The 27,617-nt window shown below is 44.8% G+C and overlaps 2 protein-coding genes across 3 annotated transcripts in view; one reads left to right on the top strand and one right to left on the bottom strand.

Moving 5' to 3' along the window:
* Positions 1-27,617, top strand: part of LOC147102977 (uncharacterized) — a 128,174-nt gene that overhangs the window by 32,498 nt on the left and 68,059 nt on the right. The gene's annotated exons all lie outside the window — the stretch shown is intronic.
* On the bottom strand, positions 470-26,980 carry LOC147102978 (sulfotransferase 2B1-like). 2 transcript variants are annotated; one of them, XM_085963984.1, is made up of 6 exons: positions 25,953-26,980; positions 16,806-17,014; positions 7,063-7,189; positions 5,435-5,529; positions 2,036-2,216; positions 470-1,078 (listed from the first exon to the last, which is right to left on the bottom strand). In XM_085963984.1, exons 1-6 carry the CDS (start codon positions 26,092-26,094, stop codon positions 969-971), a joined length of 864 nt encoding a protein of 287 aa, XP_085820110.1. In that variant the 5' UTR covers positions 26,095-26,980; the 3' UTR covers positions 470-968. The 2 variants fall into 2 exon arrangements, with proteins under 2 accessions (XP_085820110.1, XP_085820111.1); XM_085963985.1 differs by lacking the exon at positions 25,953-26,980 and adding an exon at positions 17,133-18,307.

The following is a 27,617-nucleotide window of genomic DNA, read 5'->3' on the forward strand; positions in this document are numbered from 1 at the left end:
AAATCCCATTCATTATATACTTAAAACGCACATTTATTGACCCACGTATAACACTTCAGTTTAAATTTCCCTACTGCGCCAGTGTAACATTTTGCATTTCCCACACTTGCCTTTCCTGTGCATTCTTGAGTGAGGATGTCAAATTAGAGGCTGTTTTATGCTGTGAGCCTTGTGTCCACTAGGAGCTGGCTGGAGACTGGCCAAACACATTTCGCATAAGGCAATTCATTACACATTACAAAGTAGGCAGCAGATTTCATCCCATCAGTCGAAACTCAGGTCCCAGAGTTAAAAAGTCAGTGTCCAACCCACTGTGCCACCCAAGTAGACATTATATCAACTGAATACTCAAATAATTGTGATTTTTAAGTACTTAGTTATAGCACATCTACTTTCAGTTTTGTTAAACTACCTGTAATTAGCTTAAATTGCAAAGCATGGGCATCCATATTATATTATCTGCTGGTAATACAGAAGAAATGTTGCTTTATTTTTCTTGCTTTTAGTTATAGAGGCATCATTTACAGATAAAACAGTAAATGAGAACACAAAGTAATAAAGCTAATTTAAAATAGATTTGTTTGAAATTAGAAGTTACATTGTTGATCACTGGATTAGATTCATTTTAATTTGAGATTAAATTCAATTTGTCCTACTATTATATAATCATTAAATGTAGCAAAAGGCAATTTCACATACACTTGCACAATTAGAACATAAGAAATAGGAGCAGGAGTAGGCCACTTGGCCCCTCGAGCCTGCTCCGGCAATAGCTGTGGCATTTGGCCAGGCTGGTTTGCCCTGTACAAGCTTCCACTTAGCACATCTCTCCACCGGAGTGAGGAATAATAGGCAGCATATAAACACTATATTTCTTAGCAAACTGGATCAGGATTTAGTGGCATTGATATAAAGCCAATTATATATTTTATGAAGTCTACAGTTCTGGACTTTCAATTCTTACGCCTTCAGTCTTCATAAAATGTGAAATTCAATCCTTTCATTCTTTGGGCATACACTGAATTAAAATGTTCAGTCTGGGCTGTGGTGAAATGGGTCTTCCAGTCTCCAGCGATGCCTGTAACAAAGTGTATCCTATTTACTACAACAGCTTAAAAAAAATTAAGCTATTAGACTACTGGAGAAAGAACTTGCATGTATATAGCGTCTTTCATGACCTCAGTATGTCCCAAAGCACTTTACAACCAATGAAGTACTTATGAAGTGTAGTTACTGTTGTAATATAGAAAATGTAGCAATGAATTTGTGCACAGCAAACTCCCATAAACGGCAATGTGATAATGACCAGATAATCTGTTTTTTTTTTTTAAAAAGAGATGTTGGTTGAGGGATAAATATTGGCCAGCACACTGAGGAGAACACCCTAGCTCTTCAAAATAGTGCCGTGGGAGCCTCCAGCTAAGAGGGCTGACAGGGCCTCAGTTTAAGGTTGTATCTGAAAGACTGCCCCTCCGACAGTGCAGCTTTCCCTCAGTACTAGAACTTGTGTTCAAGTCTCGAGTGGGACTTGAACCCACAACCTTCTGACTCAGGAGGTGAGAGTGCCATCCACTGAGCCATGGCTGACACTGATTTATTTTCAAAGGCTTTTACAAACATCCAAACTATACTGAAAGTCTTGCATCTAATGCTTACTTCCGGTTTGGCTCAAAGTAAAACAGCAGCAAATCAGAATTGAGGAGATGGGAATGTACAAATCAAAAGCAAGGACAGTGGCTTAAAAAATTAAAGAGTTAGAAAACAACCAACCAATCCTGAATGTCCAGTCAAGGAAACCGACCATATATAACAACAAAATTAAAAGTGATCCAATTGAAACACTATGGTTTTGGGGGGGGAAAAAATCACCCACCATTTTCTCAGTAACTGGAGGGAAAGGAGAAGTAGCAGACATTTGAGTACATAAAACTTAGTGCATTAAGCTCCGCAAATTAATGCACTAAGAGATTGTACATGTAGCAACACCAGCTTAAAAAAGCCTTGAGGTATATAAAAGGAATCTTTTCCAAGTTACCTTTTCTTAAAAAGTTGGTTTTCTTTTGATCCATCAGTTCCTTGGGTACAAAGCTGTAGTTGGACATTTTGTTTTGCTTCATGTTGTTGAATTTGCTTTCGTTCACAATTGCCTCAATCGCGTCGTCACTGAGCTGCTTTCCCAGAAACTCCCCTAGTTTCACCAAAACACCTCGCATATCCTGAAAATGATTTTTTTTCACTCCTTTAAAATTTCTCGCATGATCATTGCCAGTCAACTACACAGCACATTCGCTTTGATTACAGCTTGTATGAAGATTAAATATTTTCCAAATGTTCATTGTAAAGAGAAATAATTAGAACCAAGAAAGAGCTACTATTTGCTGTACTATATTCCATTATATTCACATAATAATGGAGTTCAAATATGTGAATGGAATTTATCTGTAGTACAAGCAGCATGTGAACAAGACACAGATGAGTAAACAGCTCCAATTCTTTTATCCTTCTCAAGTTGGCCACATTTCAAAATCTAGGATTTTTTCTTGAAATTACATTTTGCAAGAAAAGAGATATTATTTAAGAAATCCCCAGGAACACCACCATTTAAATAATAAAACAAATATAAAACAGTGCATTTCTGGATTCAAAAAGATGAGTGAAAAATAAGTATCTTCAGAACAGTTTTCATGTTCTTCTGCTCCACATTGGATAGGCCCCTCATTTTGTGCAGTGAGGAGGCCGAAATAAAAATTACAGACAGTGTTCATATTTGAAATATTTTGAAATCATGAGATATTCCCCAGCTCCTGTGTAAAATTCTCAATAATTTAAGAGACAGTCTACACTACAGTGACAGAAACAACTTGTTAAAGTTAATGTGCAATCAGTTTGGGAAAGAAGGTAGGAGAAAGTTTTGTGGAGGATAAACTGCATTAAAAGAAAGTTTCTTTTGGGAACTGGATGGTGCAGTGGGTTGACAGGATTTTCCTCTATGCAGTGTATGTGAAATCAGCATTCCCCAGGAGCAGTGATACATTACATCAGGTCTCTGCCCCCACTACTGCGCTGTGGCTCCCCCCAAGGTACATCACTGGACCTGCCCTGCACCTGTAATAAGTGTAAGCTCAGAGCAAATTAGCCCTATTGTCCTTTCAGCTCACACCTTAGCCTGAATCTAGCCCTCAAAGAGGATGAACATGTTCTCCGCTCCACTCCCACTCTGATCTCTCCGTCCTCGGCCTCTTGCACTGTTCCAACGAAGCTCAACATAAGCTCGAGGAACAGCACCTCATCTTTCAATTAGGCACTTTACAGCCTTCTGGACTCAACATCGAGTTCAACAATTTCAGACTATAACCTCGGCCCCTATCTTTTTTAAATTTATTTTTTCCCATTTTTTTCCTCTCACATGGCAGCTGTTGATGATTCTGCCATTTACACCTCATCTTGAGTCATCTTTTGTTTCTTAACTTGTCCCATTACCATCTCCTTTTGCCTCGCACCATCATCCCTTTTGTCTCTTAATCTCTCCTGCCTTCCAGCCTATCACAGACCTTCCCTTTGTTCTTTCCTCCCCCTCCTCCCTTTCCCTGCCCCACACTTGCTTAAAAATCTGTTACTTCTCTAACTTTTTCCAGTTCTGACGAAGGATCATCGACCTGAAACGTTAACTCTGTTTCTCTCTGCTGCCTGACCTACTGAGTGTTTCCAGCATTTTCTGTTGTTATTTGAACATGTTCTCTCCTCTCTGCTCTAGAATGTTCCTATATGAACTGAGGCAAGTTGAAAGCATTTCCTAGTGAGCACAGACCCACAGCAGAAAGCTGCCTGCAAATTGGCACTCACTTGAGAGAGATATTCAAGCACTAGAGGCAGTTCAAAGAGCCATGAGGTTAATATTTTGCATTGGAGAACTTAGTTAAGAGGAAAGACTGGAGAAACTTGGGCTTTTTGGTCTTAAAAGAGATGACGGAGGTAACTTATGGTATATTAGATAGTAAACAGTATAGAAGAGGTAAATCTGGAACCCTGCTTGAAACTAAACAATTACAATGGGTCAAGACGACACAGGTTTAAAAGCAGGACTGATGTCCGAAGTTCTTCATTTAAAGTGGAGGTAAAAGCCCTGGAATCATTTAACAATTAATACCAAAACAAAAGGGGAAGAGCGTTTCCTCCTGTAAGAGCATCAAGCACAGACAATAATAGCACAAAGATCTTGTAGTCTAGTCTGAGGATATGACTCCTCTTCAGTGTAAGAGTTTACATTCTTGCTGTGAGACTTCAGAGAGTATAAAGTTGTGAGTGAATTGCCTCACTAGATCATGAGCCTATACTAAAGTATATGGAGTGGAATGAATAATGGACCTGTTTCATGTCTAAGCTCTTCCTTTATCAAATGAGATTTGATGTGTTAAAGTGCACACTCAGCAGGAATCCATATCAGTGGGTTTAATTTGGGGCATCACACAACAGTCGTCATCTCTGCTTTTCATGCTAACACCAATGGGATTCACTGAGGCTATTCAGCAGAAAGCTGTAACTGTTGATGCTAAAATATAAGATTGTGGATTACAGTCTTCCATTTATCAAAATCTTGAATCTAAGCAAACTGGTCAAATCTCTCTGGGCTGCAAGGACAATTTAGTCAAAAATCAAGAGTTTATCTGATTGGAGACTATATCATTATGCATTATACCATGAAGCCCATACATCATCCCAACATGTGGCTTTCAAGGTCTGTAATATAAAAATGATGATATGACAATATGAAACTATAATACAACACACATTTGTCTCCACTGCAGTCATTTATCTTTTTGTATATAGGTCAGTGCTCTGTTTAGCAATGGATGTTGTTGTTCAATGCAAAGCCCAATTTAAAGGAAGAGTCCGATTTTACAATTTAATGTGAAACATTGATAAAAAAGGGGTTTACACAACTTCACCTATAATAGTTATAGAGAACCAAGCATGTGACATATTAAATAAAATGTAGGTTGCATTAAAGAGTAAATTAAGTGACAGAAGAGCCAAAACTCACGAGTCTTATTATAATGATGCTGTGCAATTAGAGATCGAATGGACCAGCTTCAGTAATAGAATTGGACTTCCAGCACAAGACCCGAGTTTGAACCTCAATTCTAACAGTTATTTGGATTCAGATACCCTTAGTCAACAGTTTTGTGGTGCAGAGCACTCAATCTTTAAAACTCAGGAACAGTCCTATTCTATTAAAACAGCCTGGCCTGCTGAGTTTTTCCAGCATTTTCTGTTGTTATTTCGGATTTCCAGCATCTGCAGTATTTTGCTATCGTACTATTAAAACAGATGTTGGACAGTTAAAGGGCAGACTGTCCTCCCCTCCTAGCTAGAGAGAATGGCAAGCTGTAGTAGTGAAGGCACTAAAAGGAAACAAAACAAAATGTTCACATACCTGCAACATCTCTTCATAAGTTAGAAACAAAAAGTTATCCTGATCCTTTACAGGCCACCAACTCTTGATATGGTCAAACCAGGAACCAAACATTACTGTTTGAGGAGAAAAAAAATAGATCATTTCATAAATGTTGTCAGACACATACAAAATATTGCTGTTCTCCGCAATAGAAACATAGAGATAGGAACAGGAGTAGGCCATTCGGCCCTTCGAGCCTGCTCCGCCATTCAATGAGATCATGGCTGATCTTCGTCTGAGATCATAGCTGATCTTACCAGTTCAGTACCCCGTCTCCGCCTTTTCTCCGTAACCCTTAATCCCCTTAGCCTTCAGAAATATATCCAATTCTCTCTTGAAAATATTTATTGAATTAGCCTTCACAGCCCTCTGTGGCAGGGAATTCCACAGGCTCACCACTCTTTGAGTGAAGAAATTCTTCCTCATCTCTGTTTTAAATGATTTGCCCGCTATTTTTAGACTGTGGCCCCTGGTTCTGTGCTCCCCTGCCATTGGAAACATTCTCTCTGAATTCAGCCTGTCCAGGCCTGCCATAATTTTATATGTTTCGATGAGATCCCCTCTCAATCTTCTAAACTCCAGTGAGTACAAGCCCAAACTATTTAATCTCTCTTCGTAGGTCATTCCCGCCATTCCAGGTATCAGCCTGGTGAATCGCCGTTGCACTCTTTCCATGGCAAGAACATCCTTCCGCAGATGGGGCGACCAAAACTGTACACAATACTCCAGATGCGGTCTCACCAGCACCTTGTACAGCTGTAGTAAGGTATCCCTATTCCTATACTCGAACCCCCTTGATATGAAGGCCAACATACCATTTGCCTTCTTAATCGCCTGTTGCACCTGCATGCTCTCCTTCAGTGACTGGTGCACAAGAACACCCAGGTCCCTCTGCACTTCCCCATCTCCCAATCTATTGCCATTTAGATAATAATCTACCCTCCTGTTTTTACCCCCAAAGTGGATAACCTCGCATTTATCCACATTATAGTGCATCTGCCACGTATCCGCCCATTCCCCCAACCTGTCCAAATCGCACTGTAGCCTCCTGACATCCTCATCAGAGCCCACCCCTCCTCCTAGTTTAGTGTCGTCAGCGAATTTGGAAATATTGCATCCAATTCCCTGATCCAGATCATTTATATATATTGTGAACAGCTGGGGTCCCAGGACAGATCATTTGCTACATTAACTAAAATAAAAGTTTGTTGTCACAAAGCACTCAAACCACTTAAGAACTTCAACTCTAGCTCACACTATAGGAGGATAACAAACTAGAGAACATTTTTCCAAAATCACCCAACCGTCAAAGAAATAAGTACATCACTTGTCCAGCACAATAAAGGTGGTGAATGAAGATGGATTGCTGTAATTGAAACATGCTGTTTGAACTGAATTTTGTTTCACTACACATTATCTGGAAATAGCACAGCTTGTATTTATAGACAATCATTTTGTACTCGGATATTAGCTGTTAAAATGTGACCAGACTTAAAAGAAATGATGACAGGCCACCAAATCTGTTGAGTATCTCAACTAAAAGAAAAATGGGGAATTTGTCCTCCTGTCAAATATGACTGAATGAATTAATGGGTAGAGAGAATTACCCTTTCCTTCCAGGAACTTATGAATGAACTCCTCAAAGGTGCCTGGGTTCTCTAAGAATGTGGCCATATTGTGATAGTGAAAGGAAGAAACAAGCGCATCCTTTGGATTTCGGGCCACATAAACAACCTGCAAAATAATGCAAAAAGTAAAATACAAATAGATAACAATACACAATAAAAACACAATCACTTTAATATATTCAATTTTCAAGAATTTACATAGTTTAAAATCATTGTACATTTTGATTTAATTACAATTTAGGTAGAGAATGGGCATGGTAGTGTCGTAATTATGGCACTAGACTAGTAGCAACCCAAGGCCATGTGTTCAACCATTGCAAGTTGTGAAGTTAATTCACTTGAGCTGGTAATTTGTGAGCTGGCACCAGAAAAGAAAAAAGTGAGCATGAAAACTGCCAGTTGTCACAAAAACCCAATTGGTTCATTAATGTCCTTCAGGGAAGGGAATCTGCCACTCCTATTGAGTTTGGCTCATGTGACTCCAGTCCTACACTTTGTAGTTGACTCTTAATGCTTCTGAAATGGCCAAGCAAGCCACTCAGTTGTAAAAACAGTTGCTAGAAGCCGCACCACAACCTTCTCAGGGCAACTAAGGATGGGTAATATATGCAACATTGCCCACAACATTTGAGCTTCTTAGCATGGTGATCAATAAGATAGGAACAACATGGGTTTCTTAGCATGGTGATCAAAAGATCAAAAGATTTCAAGTTTAAACAATTGCGTTAGTTTTTAAGTTATTAGAGATCAATTGGGCCAGGGCAACAATTGGATCATGCCTTGCTAACATGCTCCTATTGCATGTACTGTTCCTTTGTATTGGAGTTGTTTCTCTCTTCCAGCGAATGTTGGGTAGTGGGTGGATGCTTGGGTAAATAGCCTTCAGAATCTGTTCCCAGATTACCCTGGTATTTCCTCAATTCCAGACATAAGCCAAACATCACTCATTCCAAGTAGCATATGTGCTGTAAATACTTTAGCCGCGTATTTGTGGTGTGGAGAGTTGCACTCAGCCAACTCTGAAAATGCATCTTTCTACTAACAAAAGTTGTGCTAATCTGTGATGTAGAGCGGAAGGGAGAAGAGGAGCTCTCATTTAAGCAAGTGCGCCTAACAGATAGCTCCAGAAGAACTTACACAGTTTAAAGTGCAGCTCAAAAGCAAGATGTTGCTGTAAAGTATCCGTACAGAACACACGAGCATGAAGAAAAAGCTACATTTCTAAAATACACAAGTACAAAATGCTGAACAAGAATGTAACAAGGCATTAGCAGAAAAAATAGCAAGGCTATGCAAATTACATTATCCATGACATGATGGGAGAGCAACTGGGCCAAATCACTCTGTTTCAAATGCCATTGTGTTTTCATTTATAAAACGTAAAACTCACATAATAAAAATTACAACACGTAGTTGGTGGACCCTCCACCCCGACCTGAAGGTGCGCATGCTGCACGAAGAAAGGATGGTGGATGTTCCCACTCAGCCTCCTCCTGAAGTCCCCACCATCATAGATACCATTTGGCTCACTTCATGTGACACAGCGAAAGTCACGGCTGCTGACAACATCCAGTAGTGTTGAAGACCTGCACAGCAGAACTAGCTGTCTCGCTAGCCAAGTCATTCCAGTGCAGCTATGACACTGGTATCTAGCTGACAATATGGAAAACCTCCAAGGTATCCCCTAGCCACAAAAAGCAGGACAAATCTAACCCAGTCAGCCTCCTCACAGTTATTAGCAAAGTGAGAAATCCTCAATACTGTCATCAAGTGATTCCTACTCACCAATAAACTGCTTGTTCATGCTCACTGTGTTCCAATGGAAGCATGTGGCTGGCTCCAGAACTCAATTGTAGACTTGATCCAGATATGGATGCAAAAGATGAATGCCAGAGAGGAGGTGAGAGAGTAGCTGCTCTCAATATCAAGGCAGCTTCCCATCACGTATGTCACCAAGGAGCCCCAGCAAAACTGAGGTCAGTGGGAAAACTCTCTAGCATCTGGAATCATACCATATACATGTATACAGAGAAATGATTGTGGTGGTCGAAGGCCCATCAGAGTAGTCCCATGACATTGCTGCCAGAGCTCCTCAGCCCAATCATCTGCAGCTGCTTCATCAATGACCTTCCCTCTGTCATAAGATCAGGAATGGGTTGTTGGCAGATGATTCTACAGTGTTCAGCTTCATTCACAGCTCCAATAATAAAGCAGCCCATGTTAGCCTTCGGTCGACAAGTGCCAGGTAATGACCATCTCCAACAAAAAAAGGTCCAACCATGTTCCCTTGACCTTCAGTGGCACCACCATTGCTGAGTTCCCCATTCAACATCCTTGGTGGGGAGGGGGTGAGGGTCACCATTGATCAGAAGCTTAATTGGATCAGCCATATCAACACTGGTTATAAGAGCAGGCAAAGGCTGAGCACGACACTAAGTAGCTAACCCCTCAATGTCTCGCCACCAAGGCTCAAATCAGGAGTTCTATGGAACATTCACTGCTCACCTGGATGGGTGCAGCTACAACACTCAAGAAGCTCAACATCATCCAGGATAAAGCAATTTGCTTAAGTGGTAAGGGTGCCAATTAAGTAAATATCCATCCATCTATTACCAATGCAGTATGGCTACAGTATGTACTATCCACGGGATTCCTGGCAGGATCTTGCCAAGCACATTTTTACAGCACCTCCCAGCCCTGAAACCTCTACTGCCAAGATAAGTAATGTCGTGGAAACACCATCAGCTCCAGATTCCCCTCCAAGTCACACACCATCCTGACTTGGACATAATCGCCGACGCTGGGCGCAGACCTGAATAACCCAACATCATTGTGGCAGCACCACCACCCCAGGGACTGCAGTGGTTCAGAAGGCCCACTACCACCTTCCCAGGACAACTAAGGATGGGCAGAAAAATGCAGCTGTAGCAGGGTTGCCCGCATCCTGAGAAGAAATATTTTTTTAAATGTTAACCATGGAGGGAATACCAGAAAGAACTTGGAAGTAGCATATCAATCAGGATTTGCACAATAGGTTACATGAGCATGCCCACATAGACATGTGTGCAATGACAATGCAGTACCCAAATGGATAAGTGTGCTTGTGTACTGTCTTGCTGCCTTTATAAATCAAGACCAGTCAACCACCATCTACACCCAAAGAGCACCTCCTGTATATACACACACACAGACACTGCAGGAGATATTGATTCTGATGTGATGCATTGGTGGAAGGTGATTGATGAGGGGCCAGTTGGCACAGGGTTGAGGTCTAACCCTAACTGTTAATGGGTCTGCTTTTGAAATGGAAACCGTTATAGCAGCAAGCCTGTATTTCAGAGTTACTTGCTCCTTGCATGATACTGGAACGTGGCTGGGTAGTTTGGACAAGCCACACATTCATATGTACTGTTATTTTCCATGTGATAGAGCAATGGTTGACTGCACTGCAATATGCCATGGAATATGTGGCAATACTAGTGACATCTGCAGTAGACACCTCAGTTGAGCAGACCATAGGCACAGAGGGAGTATCTGCTACTGCTGCTATGGAGCTATTGGGATCAAGACTCCAAGATGCACTAATACCACTTTAAAAAAAATGTTTTTATTCGTTCCTGGGATGTGGGCGTCACTGACAAGGCCAGCATTTATTGCCCATCCCTAATTGCCCTTGAGAAGGTGGTGGTGAGCCGCCTTCTTGAACCACTGCAGTCCGTGTGGTGAAGGTACTCCCACAGTGCTGTTAGGGAGGGAGTTCCAGGATTTTGAGCCAGCGACGATGAAGGATCGGCGATATACTTCTAAGTCAGGATGGTGTGTGATTTGGAGGGGAACTTGCAGGTGGTGGTGTTCCCATGCGCCTGCTGCCCTTGTCCTTCTAGGTGGTAGAGGTCGTGGGTTTGGGAGGTGCTGCTGAAGAAGCCTTGGCAAGTTACTGCAGTGCATCTTGTAGATGATACGCACTGCAGCCACGGTACGCCGGTGGTGGAGGGAGTGAATGTTTAAGGTGTTGGATGGGGTGCCAATTAAGCAGGCTGCTTTGTCCTTGATGGTGTCGAGCTTCTTGAGTGTTGTTGGAGCTGCACTCATCCAGGCAAGTGGAGAGTATTCCATCACACTCCTTACTTATGCCTTGTAGATGGTGGAAAGGCTTTGGGGAAGTCAGGAGCTGAGACACTCGCTGCAGAATAATTAGCCTCTGACCTGTTCTTGTTGCCACAGTATTTATATGGCTAGTCCAGTTAAGTTTCTGGTCAATGGTGACCCCCCAGGATGTTGATGGTGGGGGATTCGGCAATGGTAATGCCATTGAATGTCAAGGGGCGGTGGTTAGACTCTCGCTTGTTGGAGATAGTCATTGCCTGGCACTTTTGTGGTGCGAATGTTACCTGCCACTTATCAGCCCAAGCCTGAACGTCGTCCAGGTCTTGTTGCATGTGGGCATGGACTGCTTCATTATCTGAGGAGTTGTGATTGGCACTGAACACTGTAGTCATCAGCGAACATCCCCATTTCTGACCTTATGTTGGAGGGAAGGTCATTGATGAAGCAGCTGAAGATGGTTGGGCCTAGGACACTGCCCTGAGGAACTCCTGAAGCAATGTCCTGGGGCTGTGATGATTGACCTTCAACCACCACAACCATCTTCCTTTGTGCTAGGTATGACTCCAGCCAGTGGAGAGTTTCCCCCCCGATTCCCATTGACTTCAGTTTTACTAGGGCTCCTTGATGCCACACTCGGTCAAATGCTGCCTTGATGTCAAGGGCAGTCACTTTCACCTCATCTCTGGAATTCAGCTCCTTTGTCCAGGTTTGGACCAAGGCTGTAATGAGGTCGGGAGCCGAGTGGTCTTGCGGAACTCAAACTGGGCATCAGTGAGCAAGTTATTGGTGAGTAAATGCCACTTGATAGCACTGTCGATGACACCTTCCATCACTTTGCTGATGATTGAGAGTCGACTGATGGGGCAGTAATTGGCCGGATTGGATTTGTCCTGCTTTTTGTGGACAGAACACACCTGGGTAGTTTTCCACATTGTCGGATAGATGCCAGGGTTGTAGCTGTACTGGAACAGCTTGGCTAGAGGCGCAGCTAGTTCTGGAGCACAAGTCTTCAACACTGCAGCTGGGATGTTGTTGGGGCCCATAGCCTTTGCTGTATCCAGTGCACTCAGCCGTTTCTTGATATCACGTGGAGTGAATCGAATTGGCTGAAGACTGGCTTCTGTGATGGTGGGGACCTCAGGAGGAGGCTGATAGGGATCATCCACTCGGTACTTCTGGCTGAAGATGATTGCAAACGCTTCAGCCTTGTCTTTTGCAATCACGTGCTGGGCTCCACCATCATTGAGGATGGGTTATTCATGGAGCCTCCTCCTCCCGTTAGTTGTTTAATGGTCCACCACCATTCACGACTGGATATGGCAGGACTGCAGAGCTTTGATCTGATCTGTTGATTGTGGGATCACTTAGCCCTGTCTATAGCATGCTGCTTCCGCTTTTTAACATGCATGTAGTCCTGTGTTGCAGCTTTCCCAGGTTGGCACCTCATTTTTAGGTACACCTGGTGCTGCTCCTGGCATGCTCTTCTACACTCCTTATTGAACCAGGGTTGGTCCCCTGGCTTGATGGTAATGGTAGAGTGAGGGATATGCCGGGCCATGAGGTTACGGATTGTAGTGGAATACAATCGTGCTGCTGCTGATGGCCCACAGCCCCTCATGGATGCCCAGTTTTGAGCTGCTGGATCTGTTCTGAATCTATCCCATTTAGCACAGTGGTAGTGCCACACAATACGATGGAGGGTGTCCTCAGTGTGAAGACGGGACTTCATCTCCACAATGACTGTGCGGTGGTCACTGCTACCAATACTGTCATGGACAGATGCATCTGCGACAGGTAAATTGGTGAGGACGAGGTCAAGTAGGTTTTCCCCCTCGTGTTGGTTGTCTCAAGCCCAGACTGGCAGCTATGTCCTTCAGTAGTGGTGCTACCGAGCCACTGTTGGTGGTGGACATTGAAGTCCCCCACCCAGAGTACATTCTGTGCCCTTGCTACTCTCAGTGCAAGTGGTGTCCAACATGGAGGAGTACTGATTCATCAGCTGAGGGAGGGCAGTAGGTGGTAATCAGCAGGAGGTTTCCTTACCCATGCTTGACCTGAGACTTCATGAGGTCCAGAGTCAATGTTGAGGACTCCCAGGGCCACTCCTTCCCGACTGTATCGCCACCCCTGGTGGGACAGGATAGTGATGGAGGAGTTTGGGAGTATGACTAGGTCAGGCTGTTGCTTGACTAATCTGTGGGACAGCTCTCCCAATTTTGGCACAAGTTCCCAGATGTTGGTGAGGAGGACTTTGCAGGGTCGACTGGGCTGGGTATGCCGTGTTCGTAGCCGGTGCCAAGTGGTCTGTCTGGTTTTATTCTTATTATTGTGTTTTGTACCAGTTTGTTACAACTGAGTGGCTTGCTAGGCTATTTCAGAGGGCAGTTAAGAGTCAACCACATTGCTGGAGTCAAATATAGGCCAGACCAGGTAAGGATGGCAGATTTCCTTCCCTAAAGGACATTAGTGAACCAGATGGGTATTTATGACAATCCGATACTGATACCAGCTTTTTATTCCAGATGTTTATTTAAATTCAGTGGTGGAATTTGAACTCACATCTCTGGATCATTAGTCCAGGCCTCTGGATTACTAGCCCAGTAACATTACCACTATGCTACCGTTCCCCTTTAACATATTGGAAAGCAGTTATAGCAACCATGATGGAGGGATTCTGAAACTTCATAATATAATCACTCCTCTTACTCACACAGACAATTGAGTATCACTATTAGATAGCTTCCACCACTCGCATAATTGGAGTTGCACAGATGCAACTACAGTACAGGGTACTTGTCTTTTGTGTCAGTGACAGTTTTGTGCCCTCACAAAAGCCCTACACAAGTAACAGTGGATGTCACATCATAGCACTGAGCTCACAGTGTCTACAGTGCCAGAGACTCCTGGCACTGATACAGATCCTTCAGGGTTAGTTCCGCTTCTGTATCCCTGCAGTTTCACAGGAGGCTGTACAGCCATCCAGTAGCGCTACTTTAACTTGGAGATAACTTATTATGGTACAGCACATCCACAACCAGCACAGACAAGTTTATGAGACGCAAGGAACAAATGTAGCAGCAAAACACATCCACTACTAGCACTCCAGAACTTAACAAAATCGATTTACTTGTTACTTTATCTTGCAGCTCATCATCCTTTCATTGTGCAGATAATAAGCGTTTGTTTTCCCAAAGCCAAACAAATCACACAGTGCACAGCAAAAAGGAGCACAAATAGAAGTGCTATGATTTTAAATATGTCTGAAAAGAAAATGTACAACTGCAGAGCTGACTGGAAGAATTAGACAATGAATCCATCACGGTCCCATTTCCTTGACTGCACTGCTGCTAGTTCTTGCTGGAATGTATGAAGCAGAGCGTGTAGCAATACAGGGCTTCAGTTAATTCCTTAATATAATGGTGCATGGCAAGCAGCACCCAAAAAAAATTACAGGGAACATTGCTTCTGCTCATTTCACCATCCTGTTTATGTCATCCTGAAGCCTATAACTATCCTCATCACTATCTACTACTTTGCCAAGTTTCAGATAATCTGCAAACTTTATAATGCTGCTCCCTACACCCGAGTCTAGGTAGTTTAAAAACTGAAGAGTAATGAACCCAAAACTGACCCTTGGGGAACACTGCTGCAAACCACCTCTCAGTCTGAAAAACATCCATCCATCACCACCCTTTGCTTCCTGTCACTGAGCTAATTTCGTATCCATACCGCCGCTTTCCCCTTAATTCCATGGTCTTCCATCTTCTTAATAAGCCTCCTGTGTGGCACTTTGTCGAATGCCTTCCGAAAGTCCATATGTACACATCTATTGCACTACCTTGATCAGCCTTCTCTGTTACCCGAAAGAATTGAATCAAGTTAGTCAGACACAAATTTGCCTTTAACAAATCCATGCTGACTCTCCTTGATTAACCCATGCCTTTCCAAATGAAAGTTTATTTTGTCCCTGATAATGGTTTCCAATAACTTCCCTACCACCGATGTTCGGCTGACCAGCCTGTAGTTTCCTGGTTTATCCCTCTCCTGAATAGTGGTATAACAGTAGCAACCCTCCAGTCCTCTGGCACTACTCCTGGACCCAATGAGGACTGAAAGATTATGACCAATGCCACTGCTATTTTTACCTTTGCTTCTTTCAGTTACCTAGGATGCATTCCATCTGGAACAGGTGACTTACCAACTTTCAGTAATGCTGATCTTTTTAGTACATCTTCCTATCTATTACTATCCTGTCCATAACTTCCCTCTCCTCTAATAGCTTCCTTTGTGAATACAGATGCAAAGTACTCATTTAATACTTTAGCCATCTCCTCCGCCTCTACATGAAGATTTCCCTTTGGGTCCTTAATAGGCCCAACCTTTTCCCTAGCTAACCGCTTACACTTTATATGTTTCTAAAATGTTTTAGGGTTCAATTTAATGTTGCCCGCTAATCTTTTCTTGTAACCTCTCTTTGCTTCCAGTATTAACTTTTTCAATTCCCTCCTATATTTTCCATAATCTTTCTGGTTATTAACTGAATCTTGCTCCTGATATTTGTCATAAGCCTCCTTTTTCTATTTTATTTTAACTTTTATTTCCTTTGTCATGGATGCTCTGCCTTTTCCCATCAAAGGAATATGCCTAGTTTGTACCTGAACCATCTCTTCCCTGAATGTCCTCCATTGCTCCATTACTACTTGCCTTTTCCAGTCTACCTGCGCTCGGTCCCTTCTTAAATCACTGACATTAGCTCTTCCCCAGTTGAGCATTTTTACCTTTGATATCTTCTGGTCTCTTTCCATAATTACTCTAAACCAAATTATGTTGTGGTCACTGTTAGCTAGATGATCTCCTACTGTAACACATTCCACTTGTCCTACTTCATTTCCCAGAACCAGATCCCACACTGCTTCCTACCTTGTTGGATTGGAGACATATTGATTGAGAAAGTTCTCCTGTGCCCATATCAGAAATTCCTCTCCTTACCTACCATTAGCACTATGTTTTTCCCAGTCTATATTAGGGCTTTCAAAGTCTCCTAATATTGCTACTCTATTTTTGTTACATTCCTTTGAAACTTGCTGACAAATTTGCTTATCTATCTCCTTCTCACTGTTTGGAGCTCTATAAAAATAACTCCTAACAATGTAACAGCTTCCCCTCTGTTCCTCAACTCAAGCTAAATAGATTCAGTTCTAGAACCATTTAGTACATCTTTTCTATTCAGAACTGTAACATCATCCTCAATCAATACTGCCATGCCCCCTCTTTCTCTATCATTCCTGAATACATGGCAACCAGGAATATTAAGAACCCATTCCTGGCCTTGTTTGAACCATGTCTCTGTTAATGCAACCATGTCATAATCCCATGTAGCAATTTATGCCTGCAGCTCACCAACCTTATTACTGTAGTTACACTACGGATATTGACGTACATACAATTTAGTACCTCCTTCGTCACTTTGCTATTTTCCTCCCCTGCAATTTTTGGGATATTTCTAATTTTACTGTTGTTTATATCTCTCTGTCCTCTGATCTCATTTCTGCTCCTTTCTGCTATTTTCTGGTTCCCCTCCCTCTGCCAAATTAGAAAGAAAAATAATACTTCACTTTTGCTTTTGATGAATAGAAGGACTTTGGCATGAGAAGGTAAGGAAGATGTGTTGTAATAAGCCGGGGTGATGGTCTGTTTTCCAGCAGGGTTTTACCACTTATTTGCTCCAACCATGGTACACGCTGCCAGTTTGGGATAGTCTGTACTGGTGTCAGATCTCCATTGCTGAATATTAAAGGCACTATTTCTTGCATCCAGGTAGTACCTGTTTATATAAATGACACAAGTTAGCTGGACAAAAAAAGGTGTCCTCACATTGTTTCACATAAGAAAACATGAAATGAGAAAAGGTCATTCAGCTCAAGCCTGTTCCTTTCACACACCATGTATAATCTGCTGCATCGTGGCTCTTCCCCATCATTTGTTTGCCTGAAGAAAAGCATGACATACTTTCTCCATGTCCAGTGAAGCAAAACTCCATGTACGCAGTCTAAAGCTGCTTCTACATTGCAACCCAGCAGTGGCAAAAAAAACATGTTTTAAACTTATATTTAGTAATGCTGGAAGCAGCATAGAAGAGGTTACTACCCAAAATCACAAAGCGTATCAGCAGAATGCTAATAAGAACAGCTAAGTTGTGGGTCATGACATCACATCAATAATGGAGATGTTCACGTGTGATGATATGTCATGACATGACCACCAAGACATGCTCCTGCTGCAGTAGCGCATTTACCAGCCTCAGTGGGGTTCAAGATGACCCAATGAAAAACAAAAGGTTAATGTGGCACCGGCTGTAGGGGCTGGTAGCTGAAGAACAATATAAAAGTAATTTCGATATTTCCAGGGAGTTCGCAACATTAATAGCTTTGTGCCATCCGCCAAGTCCCGGAGTAATTTGATTTACATGATAGCACTAATTTTAGAGCTGTGGGAAAATGTCCTTTTCTAATAGCTCAGTTTGGTAACTACTATGCTGTGTGCGGTTCCACGTTCAGTCCCGGGTGTGTGGCAGGTTGGCTGAATCACCTTCAGTGTCACTGTGCAGGGGGAGATAGAAATCAACTGCTCCTGATCAATACTGTAAAAGCCTTGGAGAGGCTGCAGAGGAGATGTGTCAGAATGGTACTAGGGATGAGTTACGTGGAGAGACTAGAGAAGCTGGGATTATTCTCCTTGAAGCAATGAAGGGAATGGGGAGATTTAATAAGTGTTCAAAATTATGAGGGGTTTTGATAGAATAGATAGGGAGAAACTGTTTCCACTGACGGGAGGGTCAGTAACCAGAGGGCACAGATTTAGGGTAATTGACAAAAGAACCAGGGGGGAGTTGAGAATTTTTTTTACTCAACAAGTTGTTATGATCTGGAATTTGAAAAAGATGGCAGTTCCGTAAGGGTCTCTGGAGCTCTTCACTTCTATCCACAGGAATCTCCTGCCATCCTTTGCCCTTTCTCTCCCACAGCTCCTCGCTCCCACTGTTCAAGTTCCCCTGGCTCCATCAGTTGGTGCATTTTAGCCCCAACTACAAGTTAACCTGAACTAGAGAATTTCATTCACTTTGCTTCCAATTTCCACCCTTCCCTCACCTTCACATGGTCCATCTCCAACTCTTCCCTTCCCTCCCTTGACTTCTCTGTCTCCATTTCTGTGGATAGGCTATCGACAAACATCCACTATAAGCCCACTGACTCTCACAGCTACCTGGACTACACTTCCTCCCACCCCGCTTCCTGTAAGAACTCTATTCCATTCTCCCAGTTTCTCCGTCTCTGTTCTGACGATGCCACCTTCCATACTAATGCTTCTGATATGTCTTCCTTTTTCCTCAACCGAGGATTCCCCTCTACCGTGGTTGACACGGCCCTCGACTGTGTCCGTTCTATTTCCCGCACTTCTGCTCTCACCCCATCCCCTCCCTTCCAGAACCACGACAGGGTTCCCCTTGTCCTAACTTTTCACCCCACCAGCCTCCACATTCAACGGATCATCCTCCACCATTTCCGCCACCAAACGCACCTTCCCCTCCCCTCCCCTTTCAGCATTCCGTAGGGACCGCTCCCTCCGCAACGCCCTGGTCCATGCCCTCTACAGATAAAATTCTATGTAATTTGAGTTTTTTCCTGTGTCCATTCGCGTGCACACTTTGGCTGCTGCTCCGGACCCAAGCCGTTCACTTCTATTCCCACGTTTTTCTCCCCCTTTTCCTTTTCTCTCTCTATCCCTCCCTGACCACTCCTGTCGTCATGCTGCCTTTTATCTCTAGAGGGCATGAAAAAATACTGGCAAGTAGAATCAAAGAAAACCCAAAGATCTTTTATCTTATATATATATATAAAAGGATACATCTGTCTGTCTGTCATTCCGTCTGTGTCTGTCTGTATTGAATTAACTCGAAAGTTATAGAGCGTACCTACACGTGCGTTACGTCGAAAGAAAGCTGACGATTCCAGAACCGTCCTAAGCGTATTTACATTTCGGCCGGACAAAAATTGCGCCCGCGGTATCCAAAAAACGTTCAACATTCCGCTCATTATCCGCTCATTAGTATCGAGTGACGTCGAGGTCGACCAATCGTACGGCGGGTTCCTGGCGCGTGCGGCCGGGCCCTCCTACGGTCGAGTGACGGGACGATTGACCAATCCTACGCTTCGGTGACCTGATGGTCCACCAATCGGTGCCTGTGTGGGCGGGCCTTATCGTTCTGAACCGAGGTGAGTCGCCGCCATCTTGATTCCAAACTTTTCCTTTCTTTTTCCCGCTTTCTGCGTGTTTCTTTTCAAATCTACATTTCCAGCAAAAAAAAAGTTGCTTTTAAAAGACAAATTGTTTTTTAAAAAAGTTAATTAATTTGTAAATCTTTTGTCTAACCTCTATAATTTTCCTACCTTTCACCGTTTTTCCAGGCCTCAAAGCCTGGGCGTCTGTTGACCAGCCACGCCCGAGCTAGGCGCCTCCCGTCGCGATCTTTGTGAAGGCTGGAGGGGGCGGGTCTGAGCCGAGCGTCGCCACCGCTGCCACCTTAGTAAAGGCGGGCGGGGCGGGAGTCAGCGTCCGCGTCATCTTCTGCCCGGAGCGCGACTTGAGTCCGGCCGGGCCTCACGCGGTAGGTTGCGCAGCGGCGTCTCTCTGGTCTTGAAGCCGGCTCAGGCGGGGACATCGGGAGATCGCGGGGGCGGGACATCGGGGGGGGCGGGACATCGGGGGACGGGACATCGGGGGGCGGGAGATCGCGGGGCGGCACATCGGGAGATCGCGGGGCAGCACATCGGGAGATCGCGGGGCGGGACATCGGGAGATCGCGGGGCGGGGGATCGGGAGATCGTGGGGCGGGGGATCGGGGGGCAGGGCTCGGGGACTCCCCTTCCTCCCCCTTCTCCCTCCCCCCAGTCGCTGTCTCTCTTCCCCCCCAGTCGCGCGCTCTCTCTCTCTTCCAACAACAACATGCCCTCGAAAAAGCCTCAGCACCGCCGGGCACTCCAGCTAGTAATTACATAAAGAGCAAGAGGATAACTAAGGAAAGAGTAGGGCCTATCAGGGACCAAAATGGTGATCTATGTGTGGAGTCGGAGGATGTGGGTAAGGTACTTAATGAATACTTTGCAGCTGTATTCACAAAAGAGGGGGATGATACCGACATTGAAGTTAAGGAGGAAGATAGTGAAATATTGGATGGGATAAACATAGTAAGAGAGGAAGTATTAAGGGGTTTAGCATTCTTGACAGTAGATAAATCGCCAAGGCCGGATGAAATATATCTGAGCCTATTAAAAGAAGCAAGGGAGGTGAGGTGCCTTCAATAACCACAAAACTAGAAGTTATAGACTTTAACAAGTTGGCTTTTAATCACTAAGATCAGAGCTAACATCTCAACACACTGACTGGCTCGCAGGAATGAGTCATACAGGTTAGTCAGGAAAGAGGAAGTGAAACTATACACCTGTGGGGGAGGGTAATATACATGAGTGCAAAACGAATACAGGCAAGAACAAACAGATTTCATTACAGGAGGAAATTGCGGAGGCTCTAACCATCATTTTCCAATCCTCCCTGGCTACAGGAGTGGTGCCAGAGGATTGGAGAACTGCTAACGTTGCACCATTGTTTAAAAAGGGAGGAAGGGATAAACCGAGCAATTACAGGCCAGTTAGTTTAACCTCAGTGGTGGGCAAATTACTGGAATCAATTCTGAGGGACAGTATAAACCTTCATTTAGAAAGACACAGATTAATCAAGGACAGTCAGCATGGTTGTTAAGGGAAGGTTGTGTCTGACTAACTTGAATGAATTCTTTGAGGAGGTAACAAGGAGGGTCGATGAGGGCAGTGCATTTGATGTAGTCTACATGGATTTTAGCAAAGCTTTTGACAAGGTCCCACATGGCAGGCTGATCAAAAAAGTAAAACCCATGGGATCCAAGGGAGAGTGGCAAATTGGCTCAGTGGCAGGAAGCAGAGGGTAATGGTCGACGGGTGTTTTTGCAACTGGAAGGCTGTTTCCAGTGGAGTTCCACAGGGCTCAGTACCTTACTTTTTGTAGTATATATTCATGATTTCGACTTAAATGTGAGGGGCATGATAAAGAAATTTGCAGATGATACAAAAATTGTCCGTGTGGTTGACAGTGAGGAGGAAAGCTTTAGACTGCAGGAAGATATCGATGAACTGGTCAGTTGGGCAGAAAAGTGGCAAATGGAATTTAATCCGGAAAAGTGTGAGGTAATGCATTTGGGAGGGGCAACAAGGCAAGGGAATACACAATTAATGGGAGGATACTGAGAGATGTAGAGGAACAGAGGGACCTTGGAGTGTGTGTCCACAGATCCTTAAAGGTAGCAGGACAGGTCGATAAAATGGTTAAAAAGGCAGACAGGATGCTTTCCTTTATTAGCCGAGGCATAGAATATAAGAGCAGGGAAGTTATGCTAGAACTGTATACAACACTGGTTAGGCCACAGCTTGCGTATTGTATTGCGTGCAGTTCTGGTCACCACATTACAGGAAGGATGTGATGTTGCCAGGACTGGAAAAATGTAGCTATGAAGAAAGATTGGATAGCCTGGGGTTGTTTTCCTTGGAACAGAGAAGGCTGAGGGGAGATTTAATTGAGATGTATAAAATTATGAGGGGCCTAGATAGAGTGGATAGGACAGACCTATTTCCCTTAGCAGAGGGGTCAAGAACCAGGGGGCATAGGTTTAAAGTAGTTGGTAGAAGGATTAGAGGGGAGATGAGGGAAAAAAATTTCACCCAGAGGGTGGTGGGAGTCTGGAACTCACTGGCCGAAAGGGTGGTAGAGGCAGAATCCCTCATCACATTAAAAAAGTACTTGTATGTGCACTTGAAGAGTCGTAACCTACAGGGCTATGGACCGAGTATTTTCACACCGGCATGGACGTGATGGGCCGAATGGCCTCTTCTGTGTTGTAATTTTTCTATGATTCCTCTCTCGAATACTCTGCCCTCCCAAATCCCTACCCCAACCCTTCATTACTCTTTGACCTTCCTACTCTCCTGCCGCTGTCCCAGGCTTGACTCCCTCTTAGATAAGCCTACAGCTTCCCTCTGTGCCTCTCTTGTCTTCCTCCGAAGGGCCCACCGTGGCACTCATCGTTGCCTCCTCACAAGTAGCAACCCCAACTGTCCCATCCTACTCCCTCACCGACCTTCTCACCTAGCGCGCCCGCAGGGGGCTAATCTTGCCAATCTTCTCCCGTCCAACTCACCCCTCCAAGCGCTGACCCTGTGGATGTTGACAGTGGATCAGCCATCACCGACTCTCTCCGCAGCTCCCTGCAGAATGTCCATTCACCTGTGAACAAGGCCCTTGCCATCCATGAGTTTATCATGGATGATTGCATCGACATCATGGCCCTGATGGAAACTTGGCTGAGGGGTGATGATACCTTACCCTTAAATGAAGCCTCCCTGCCTAGCTATGCCTTCCACCACTTGACCCGCCCAGACCGCCATGGTGGCGGTGTGGCTCTCATCATCAGATCACACCTTGGTCTGTCCCCCTACTCCTCTGGCACTTTCTCCTCCTTTGAGTATCTCACCTTGTTCCACTGGAATGCAAAGATAACCCCCGGCATCTATTCTCTACTGCTAACCATCTTCTTAAACTCCTTTCACCTGTCTCCTCCACATTTTGTCTCTAAGATTGAGACCATCCGATCAGCTGCCTCTGCCACGTCCCTTCTTTCACCTAGCCCACCGGGCCAAACCTCCTCTAAGGTCCCCCCCTGCCCTAGCCCTGAACTCGCATCTTTCTCCAGTTTCTCTCCAATCTCCCCTCTTGACCTCTCCATGCTCATCTTGTCCATGAGACCCACTTCCTGCTCCCTCGACCCTATTCCCACCAAACTGCTGACCACCTTTTCTGGCTCCCATGTCAGCTGACATTGTTAATGGTTCACTCTCCTCAGGTACTGTCCATCTCTTCTTCAAATCTGCAGTCATCATCCCTCTCAAAAAAAAAACAGCCCTTGACTTCTCTGTCCTTGAAAACTACCGCCCCATCTCCAACCTCCCTTTCCGCTCCAAAGTCCTTGAACGTGTTGTTGCCTCCCAAATCCGTGCCCACCTTTCCCGGAATTCCATGTCTGAATCCCTCCAATCTGGTTTCCGCCCTTGCCACAGTACCGAAACGGCTCTCATCAATGTCATCCTTTGTGACTGTGATGAAGGTAAACTATCTCTCCGCGTCCTTCTCGACCTGTCTGCAGCCTTTGACACGGTTGACCACTCCATCCTCCTCCAACGCCTCCCCACCGTTGTCCAGCTGGGTGGAACTGCAGTCGCCTGGTTCCATTCTTACCTATCTAATCATAGCCAGAAAATCACCTGCAATGGCTTCTCTTCCCACTCCCGCATCGTTACCTCTGATGTCCCCCAAGGATCTATCCTTGGCCCCCCTCCTATTTCTCATCTACATGCTGCCCCTCGGCGACGTCATCCAAAAACATAGCGTCAGTTTCCACATGTATGCTGACGACACCCAGCTCTACCTCACCACCACTTCTCTCAACCCCTCCACGGTCTCTCAACTGTCAGACTGCTTGTCCGACATCCAGTACTGGATGAGCAGAAATTTTCTCCAAGTAAATATTGGGAAGACCGAAGCCAATGTCTTCGGTCCCTGCCACAAACTCCGTTCCCTAGCCACTGACTCCATCCCTCTCCCTAGGATCTGTTTGAGGCTGAATCACACTGTTCACAACCTTGGTGTCATATTTGACCCTGAAATGAGCTTCCGACCACATAGCCACGGCATAACTAAGACCACCTATTTCCACCTCCATAACATCGCCCGTCTCTGCCCCCGTCTCAGCTCATTCGCTGCTGAAACCCTCATCCATGCCTTTGTTACTCTTGATTTGACCATTCCAACGCACTCCTAGCTGGCCTCACACATTCTACCCTACGTAAACTTGAGGTCATCCAAAACTGGGCTGCCCGTGTCCGAACTCGCACCAAGTCCCGTTTACCCATCACCACTGTGCTCGCTGACCTACATTGGCTCCCGGTTAAGCAACACCTCGATTTCAAAATTCTCATCCTTGTTTTCAAATTCCTCCATGGCCTCGCCCCTCCCTATCTCTGTAATCTCCTCCAGCCCCACAACCGCCCCCCCCCCCCCCCCGAGATCTCTGCGCTCCTCTAATTCTGGCTTCTTGAGCATCCCTGACTATGATCGCTCAACCTTTGGTGGCCGTGCCTCCTGTCGCCTGGGCCCTAAGCTCTGGAATTCCCTCCCCAAACCTCTCCACCTCTTTCCTCCTTTAAGACTCTCCTTAAAACCTCCCTCTTTGACCAAGCTTTTGGTCACCTGCCCTAATTTCTTCTTATGTGGCTCGGTGCCAAATTTTTGTCTTCTAACCCTCCTGTGAAGCGCCTTGGGGCGTTTTACTACATTAAAAGGCGCTATATAAATACAAGTTGTTGTTGTTGCACTGCCTGAAAGGGTGATGGAAGCAGATGCAATAGTAACTTTCAAAAGGGAATTCGATATATACATAAAAAAGGGGGGGAATCAGGGCTATGGGGAAAGAGCAGGGGCATGGGACTGTTTCAGAGAGCCGGCACAGACATGGTGGGCCGCTTCTATCAATACCTCAACTTGAAAATATCTCTTCCGAGAGAAGAACAAATATGGGAATGGAGGGAAGCAAAGAAACCAATCAGTTTTGCATTATAGACCTTTGGCCCCTGTACCGACAGTGGGACAAGTGTCATTGGATGTACAGATAGATACAAGCTAGTTTGAGTAACTGATCAGTCAACAAAAATGCTGCAATATTCAAATAAATCAAAGTGTGGAGATGCCAGAGTTGGACTGGGGTGGACAAATGTGAGAAGTCACACAACACCAGGTTATAGTCCAACAGCTTTATTTGAAATCACAAGCTTTCGGAGCGCTGCTCCTTCATCGGGTGAAGTGGAGAAATGCACATAGGGCACAGCTTATATAGTCAGAGAATAATGTCAGATGTTTACAGGTAATGTGATAAATGGCAGTTGGCAAGATTACCTGTAAACATCTGACATTATTCTCTGACTATATAAGCTGTGCCTATGTGCATTTCTCCACTTCACCTGACGAAGGAGCAGCGCTCCGAAAGCTTGTGATTTCAAATAAAGCTGTTGGACTATAACCTGGTGTTGTGTGACTCCTTACAAATCAAAAGCAAACAGCCAGGAGATCGTGCAACTCTAGCTACGGACACATCATGAGTATATGGCATATTGTTCCAAATTAAAAACATGGCAGGCTTTCGACATTTGATTAAACTGTAGGATGTAGCCCGTTTCCAGTTCCTGATCTCAACTGTGGGATAACGTGGGCCAAGCAAAGGGCCGTCATTTCCTCAAGGGTGCGACAAGCCACGTACAGGGGTATTCAAAACACCGGGAAAGCGGGGATAATCCGGGCAATGTGTACTTTCCTTCCCCTTTTCTCACACAATTAGCCTCAAGACTTCATAGGGTTTTAGGGACTTGTCAGCAACGCGACTGCAAAAGGGTTTTACTTCCGAGTTTGCACTTCAGAATTCGCGATTGTACCGAAACCTATAGACGGAAAAAAGGGGGCACGTTTATGCCGTTAACGATTGCGTATTGGAAATAATACAATTTCAGTCTACTTGTAGCAAGTTGGCAGTTAGCTGGAAGTGGTTCGTTATGTCCCGCACCCAGACCCACCTGATTTGGGGTAAGTGACATTGAAAACATCGTCGTCCCGAACCTGGAATTCCTCCCGGGCGTACCTCAGACTTTCTTCCGAGTGGACAAGAGTGGGCCATAACATCCCCTCGTACAGAATGTTCAGCTGCGGCTCGCTCATTGTTCTCCCTCCAAGGCACTGTAACTAACAGTGAACCCTGCCACTTAACCGCACTAATCCCGAGCAGCCACAAGTGATTTTGTCTCTGAGAATACGCATGCTCTGTGGAGAATCAACTGAATCAACAAGTGCCTAACAAATTGTAGACGCACTTACGGAACCGTATCCAGCATGGGGTCTATTTTGAACTGGACCAGTGAGAGTGGCACTGGGATAATTCAGTGCCACCACTCCTCCAGCACAAAAACATAACTGCAAGTACCCTCTCAGGAGGGGATTACTGCGGATGCTGGAAATCTGAAATACAAACAGAAAATGCTGGACATACTCAGCAGGTCAGGCAGCATCTGTGGAGAGAGAAACAGAGTTAACATTTCAGGTCGATGACCTTTTGTCAGAACTGGAAAAAGTTCGAGATATAACAGGTTCTAAGCAAGTACGGAGGCAGGGAAAGGGGGTGGGGAGGGATAGGATGGAAGGCAGGAGAGATTAAAAGATAAAAGGGAAGATTGTGTGAGGCAAAAGGAGATAGCAATAGGGCACAAGTAAAGAAACAAAAGATGGGGCCTAGAGGAGATGTAAATGGGAACAGCAGAATCATCAACAGCTGCTGTCTGAAAAAAATGGGGGTACAGGTTATGATCTGAAATTGTTGAACTCAATGTTGAGCCTGGAAGGCTGTAAAGTGCCTAATTGAAAGATGAGGTGCTGTTCCTCGAGCTTACATTGAGCTTCATTGGAACAGTGTAGGAGACCGAGGTCAGAGTGGGAGTGAAACGGAGAACTAAAGTGACAGGTGACCGGAAGCTTGGGGTCACGCTTACGGACTGAACGAAGGTGTTCCGCAAAGCGGTCACCCAATCTGACTTTGGTCTCCCAAATGTAGAGGAGACTGCATCATGAGCAGCGAATACAATATACTAAATTGAAAGAAGTAAATTGCTGTTTCATCTAGAAGGAGTTTTTTGGCTCTGAACGGTGGGAAGGAAGGAAGTGAAAGGGCAGGTGTTGCATCTTCTACGCTTGCACGGAAAGGTGCTGTAAGAAGGGGAGAGGGTGTTGGAGGTGATTGAGGAGTGGACCAGGATGTCACGGAGGGAGCGGTCCCTTTGGAATGCTGAAAAGGGAGGGGAATATGTGTTTGATGGTGGGATCATGCTAGAGATGGCGGAGGATGATATGTTGAATGTGGAGGCTGGTGGGCTGGAAGGTGAGGACAAGGGGAACCCTATCGTAGTTCTGGGAGGGAGGGGAAGGGGTGAGGGCAGAAGTGCGAGAAATAGAACAGACACGGTCGAGGACCCTGTCAACCACGGTCAAGGGGAATCCTCGGTTGAGGAAAAGGGATGACATATCGGAAGCACTGGTGTGGAAGGTGGCATCGTCAGAACAGATGTGATAGGGAAACTGGGAGAATGGAATAGAGTCCTTACAGGAAGCAGGGTGGAAGGATGTGTAGTCAAGGTAGCTGTGGAAGTCAGTGAGCTTAAAGTGGATATTGGTCGATAGCCTATCCCCACAGA

The sequence above is a fragment of the Somniosus microcephalus genome, chromosome 21, assembly GCF_052327205.1.
Source record: "Somniosus microcephalus isolate GS21.2 chromosome 21, FLI_Smic_1.0, whole genome shotgun sequence".
Lineage (NCBI taxonomy): Eukaryota > Metazoa > Chordata > Chondrichthyes > Squaliformes > Somniosidae > Somniosus > Somniosus microcephalus.

Bases quoted from the DNA above. Each gene is read 5' to 3' on its own strand.
- LOC147102978 (XM_085963984.1), bottom strand. From the start codon at position 26,094: ATGAGCGAGCCGCAGCTGAACATTCTGTACGAGGGGATGTTATGGCCC. The intron at 7,190-16,805 runs GTGAAGTATTAT...ATTATTTTGCAG, and splicing joins TCTATTCATCAAAAGCAAAA to GTTGTTTATGTGGCCCGAAA. The intron at 1,079-2,035 runs GTAACTTGGAAA...ACTTTGTTACAG, and splicing joins AACCAACTTTTTAAGAAAAG to GCATCGCTGGAGACTGGAAG.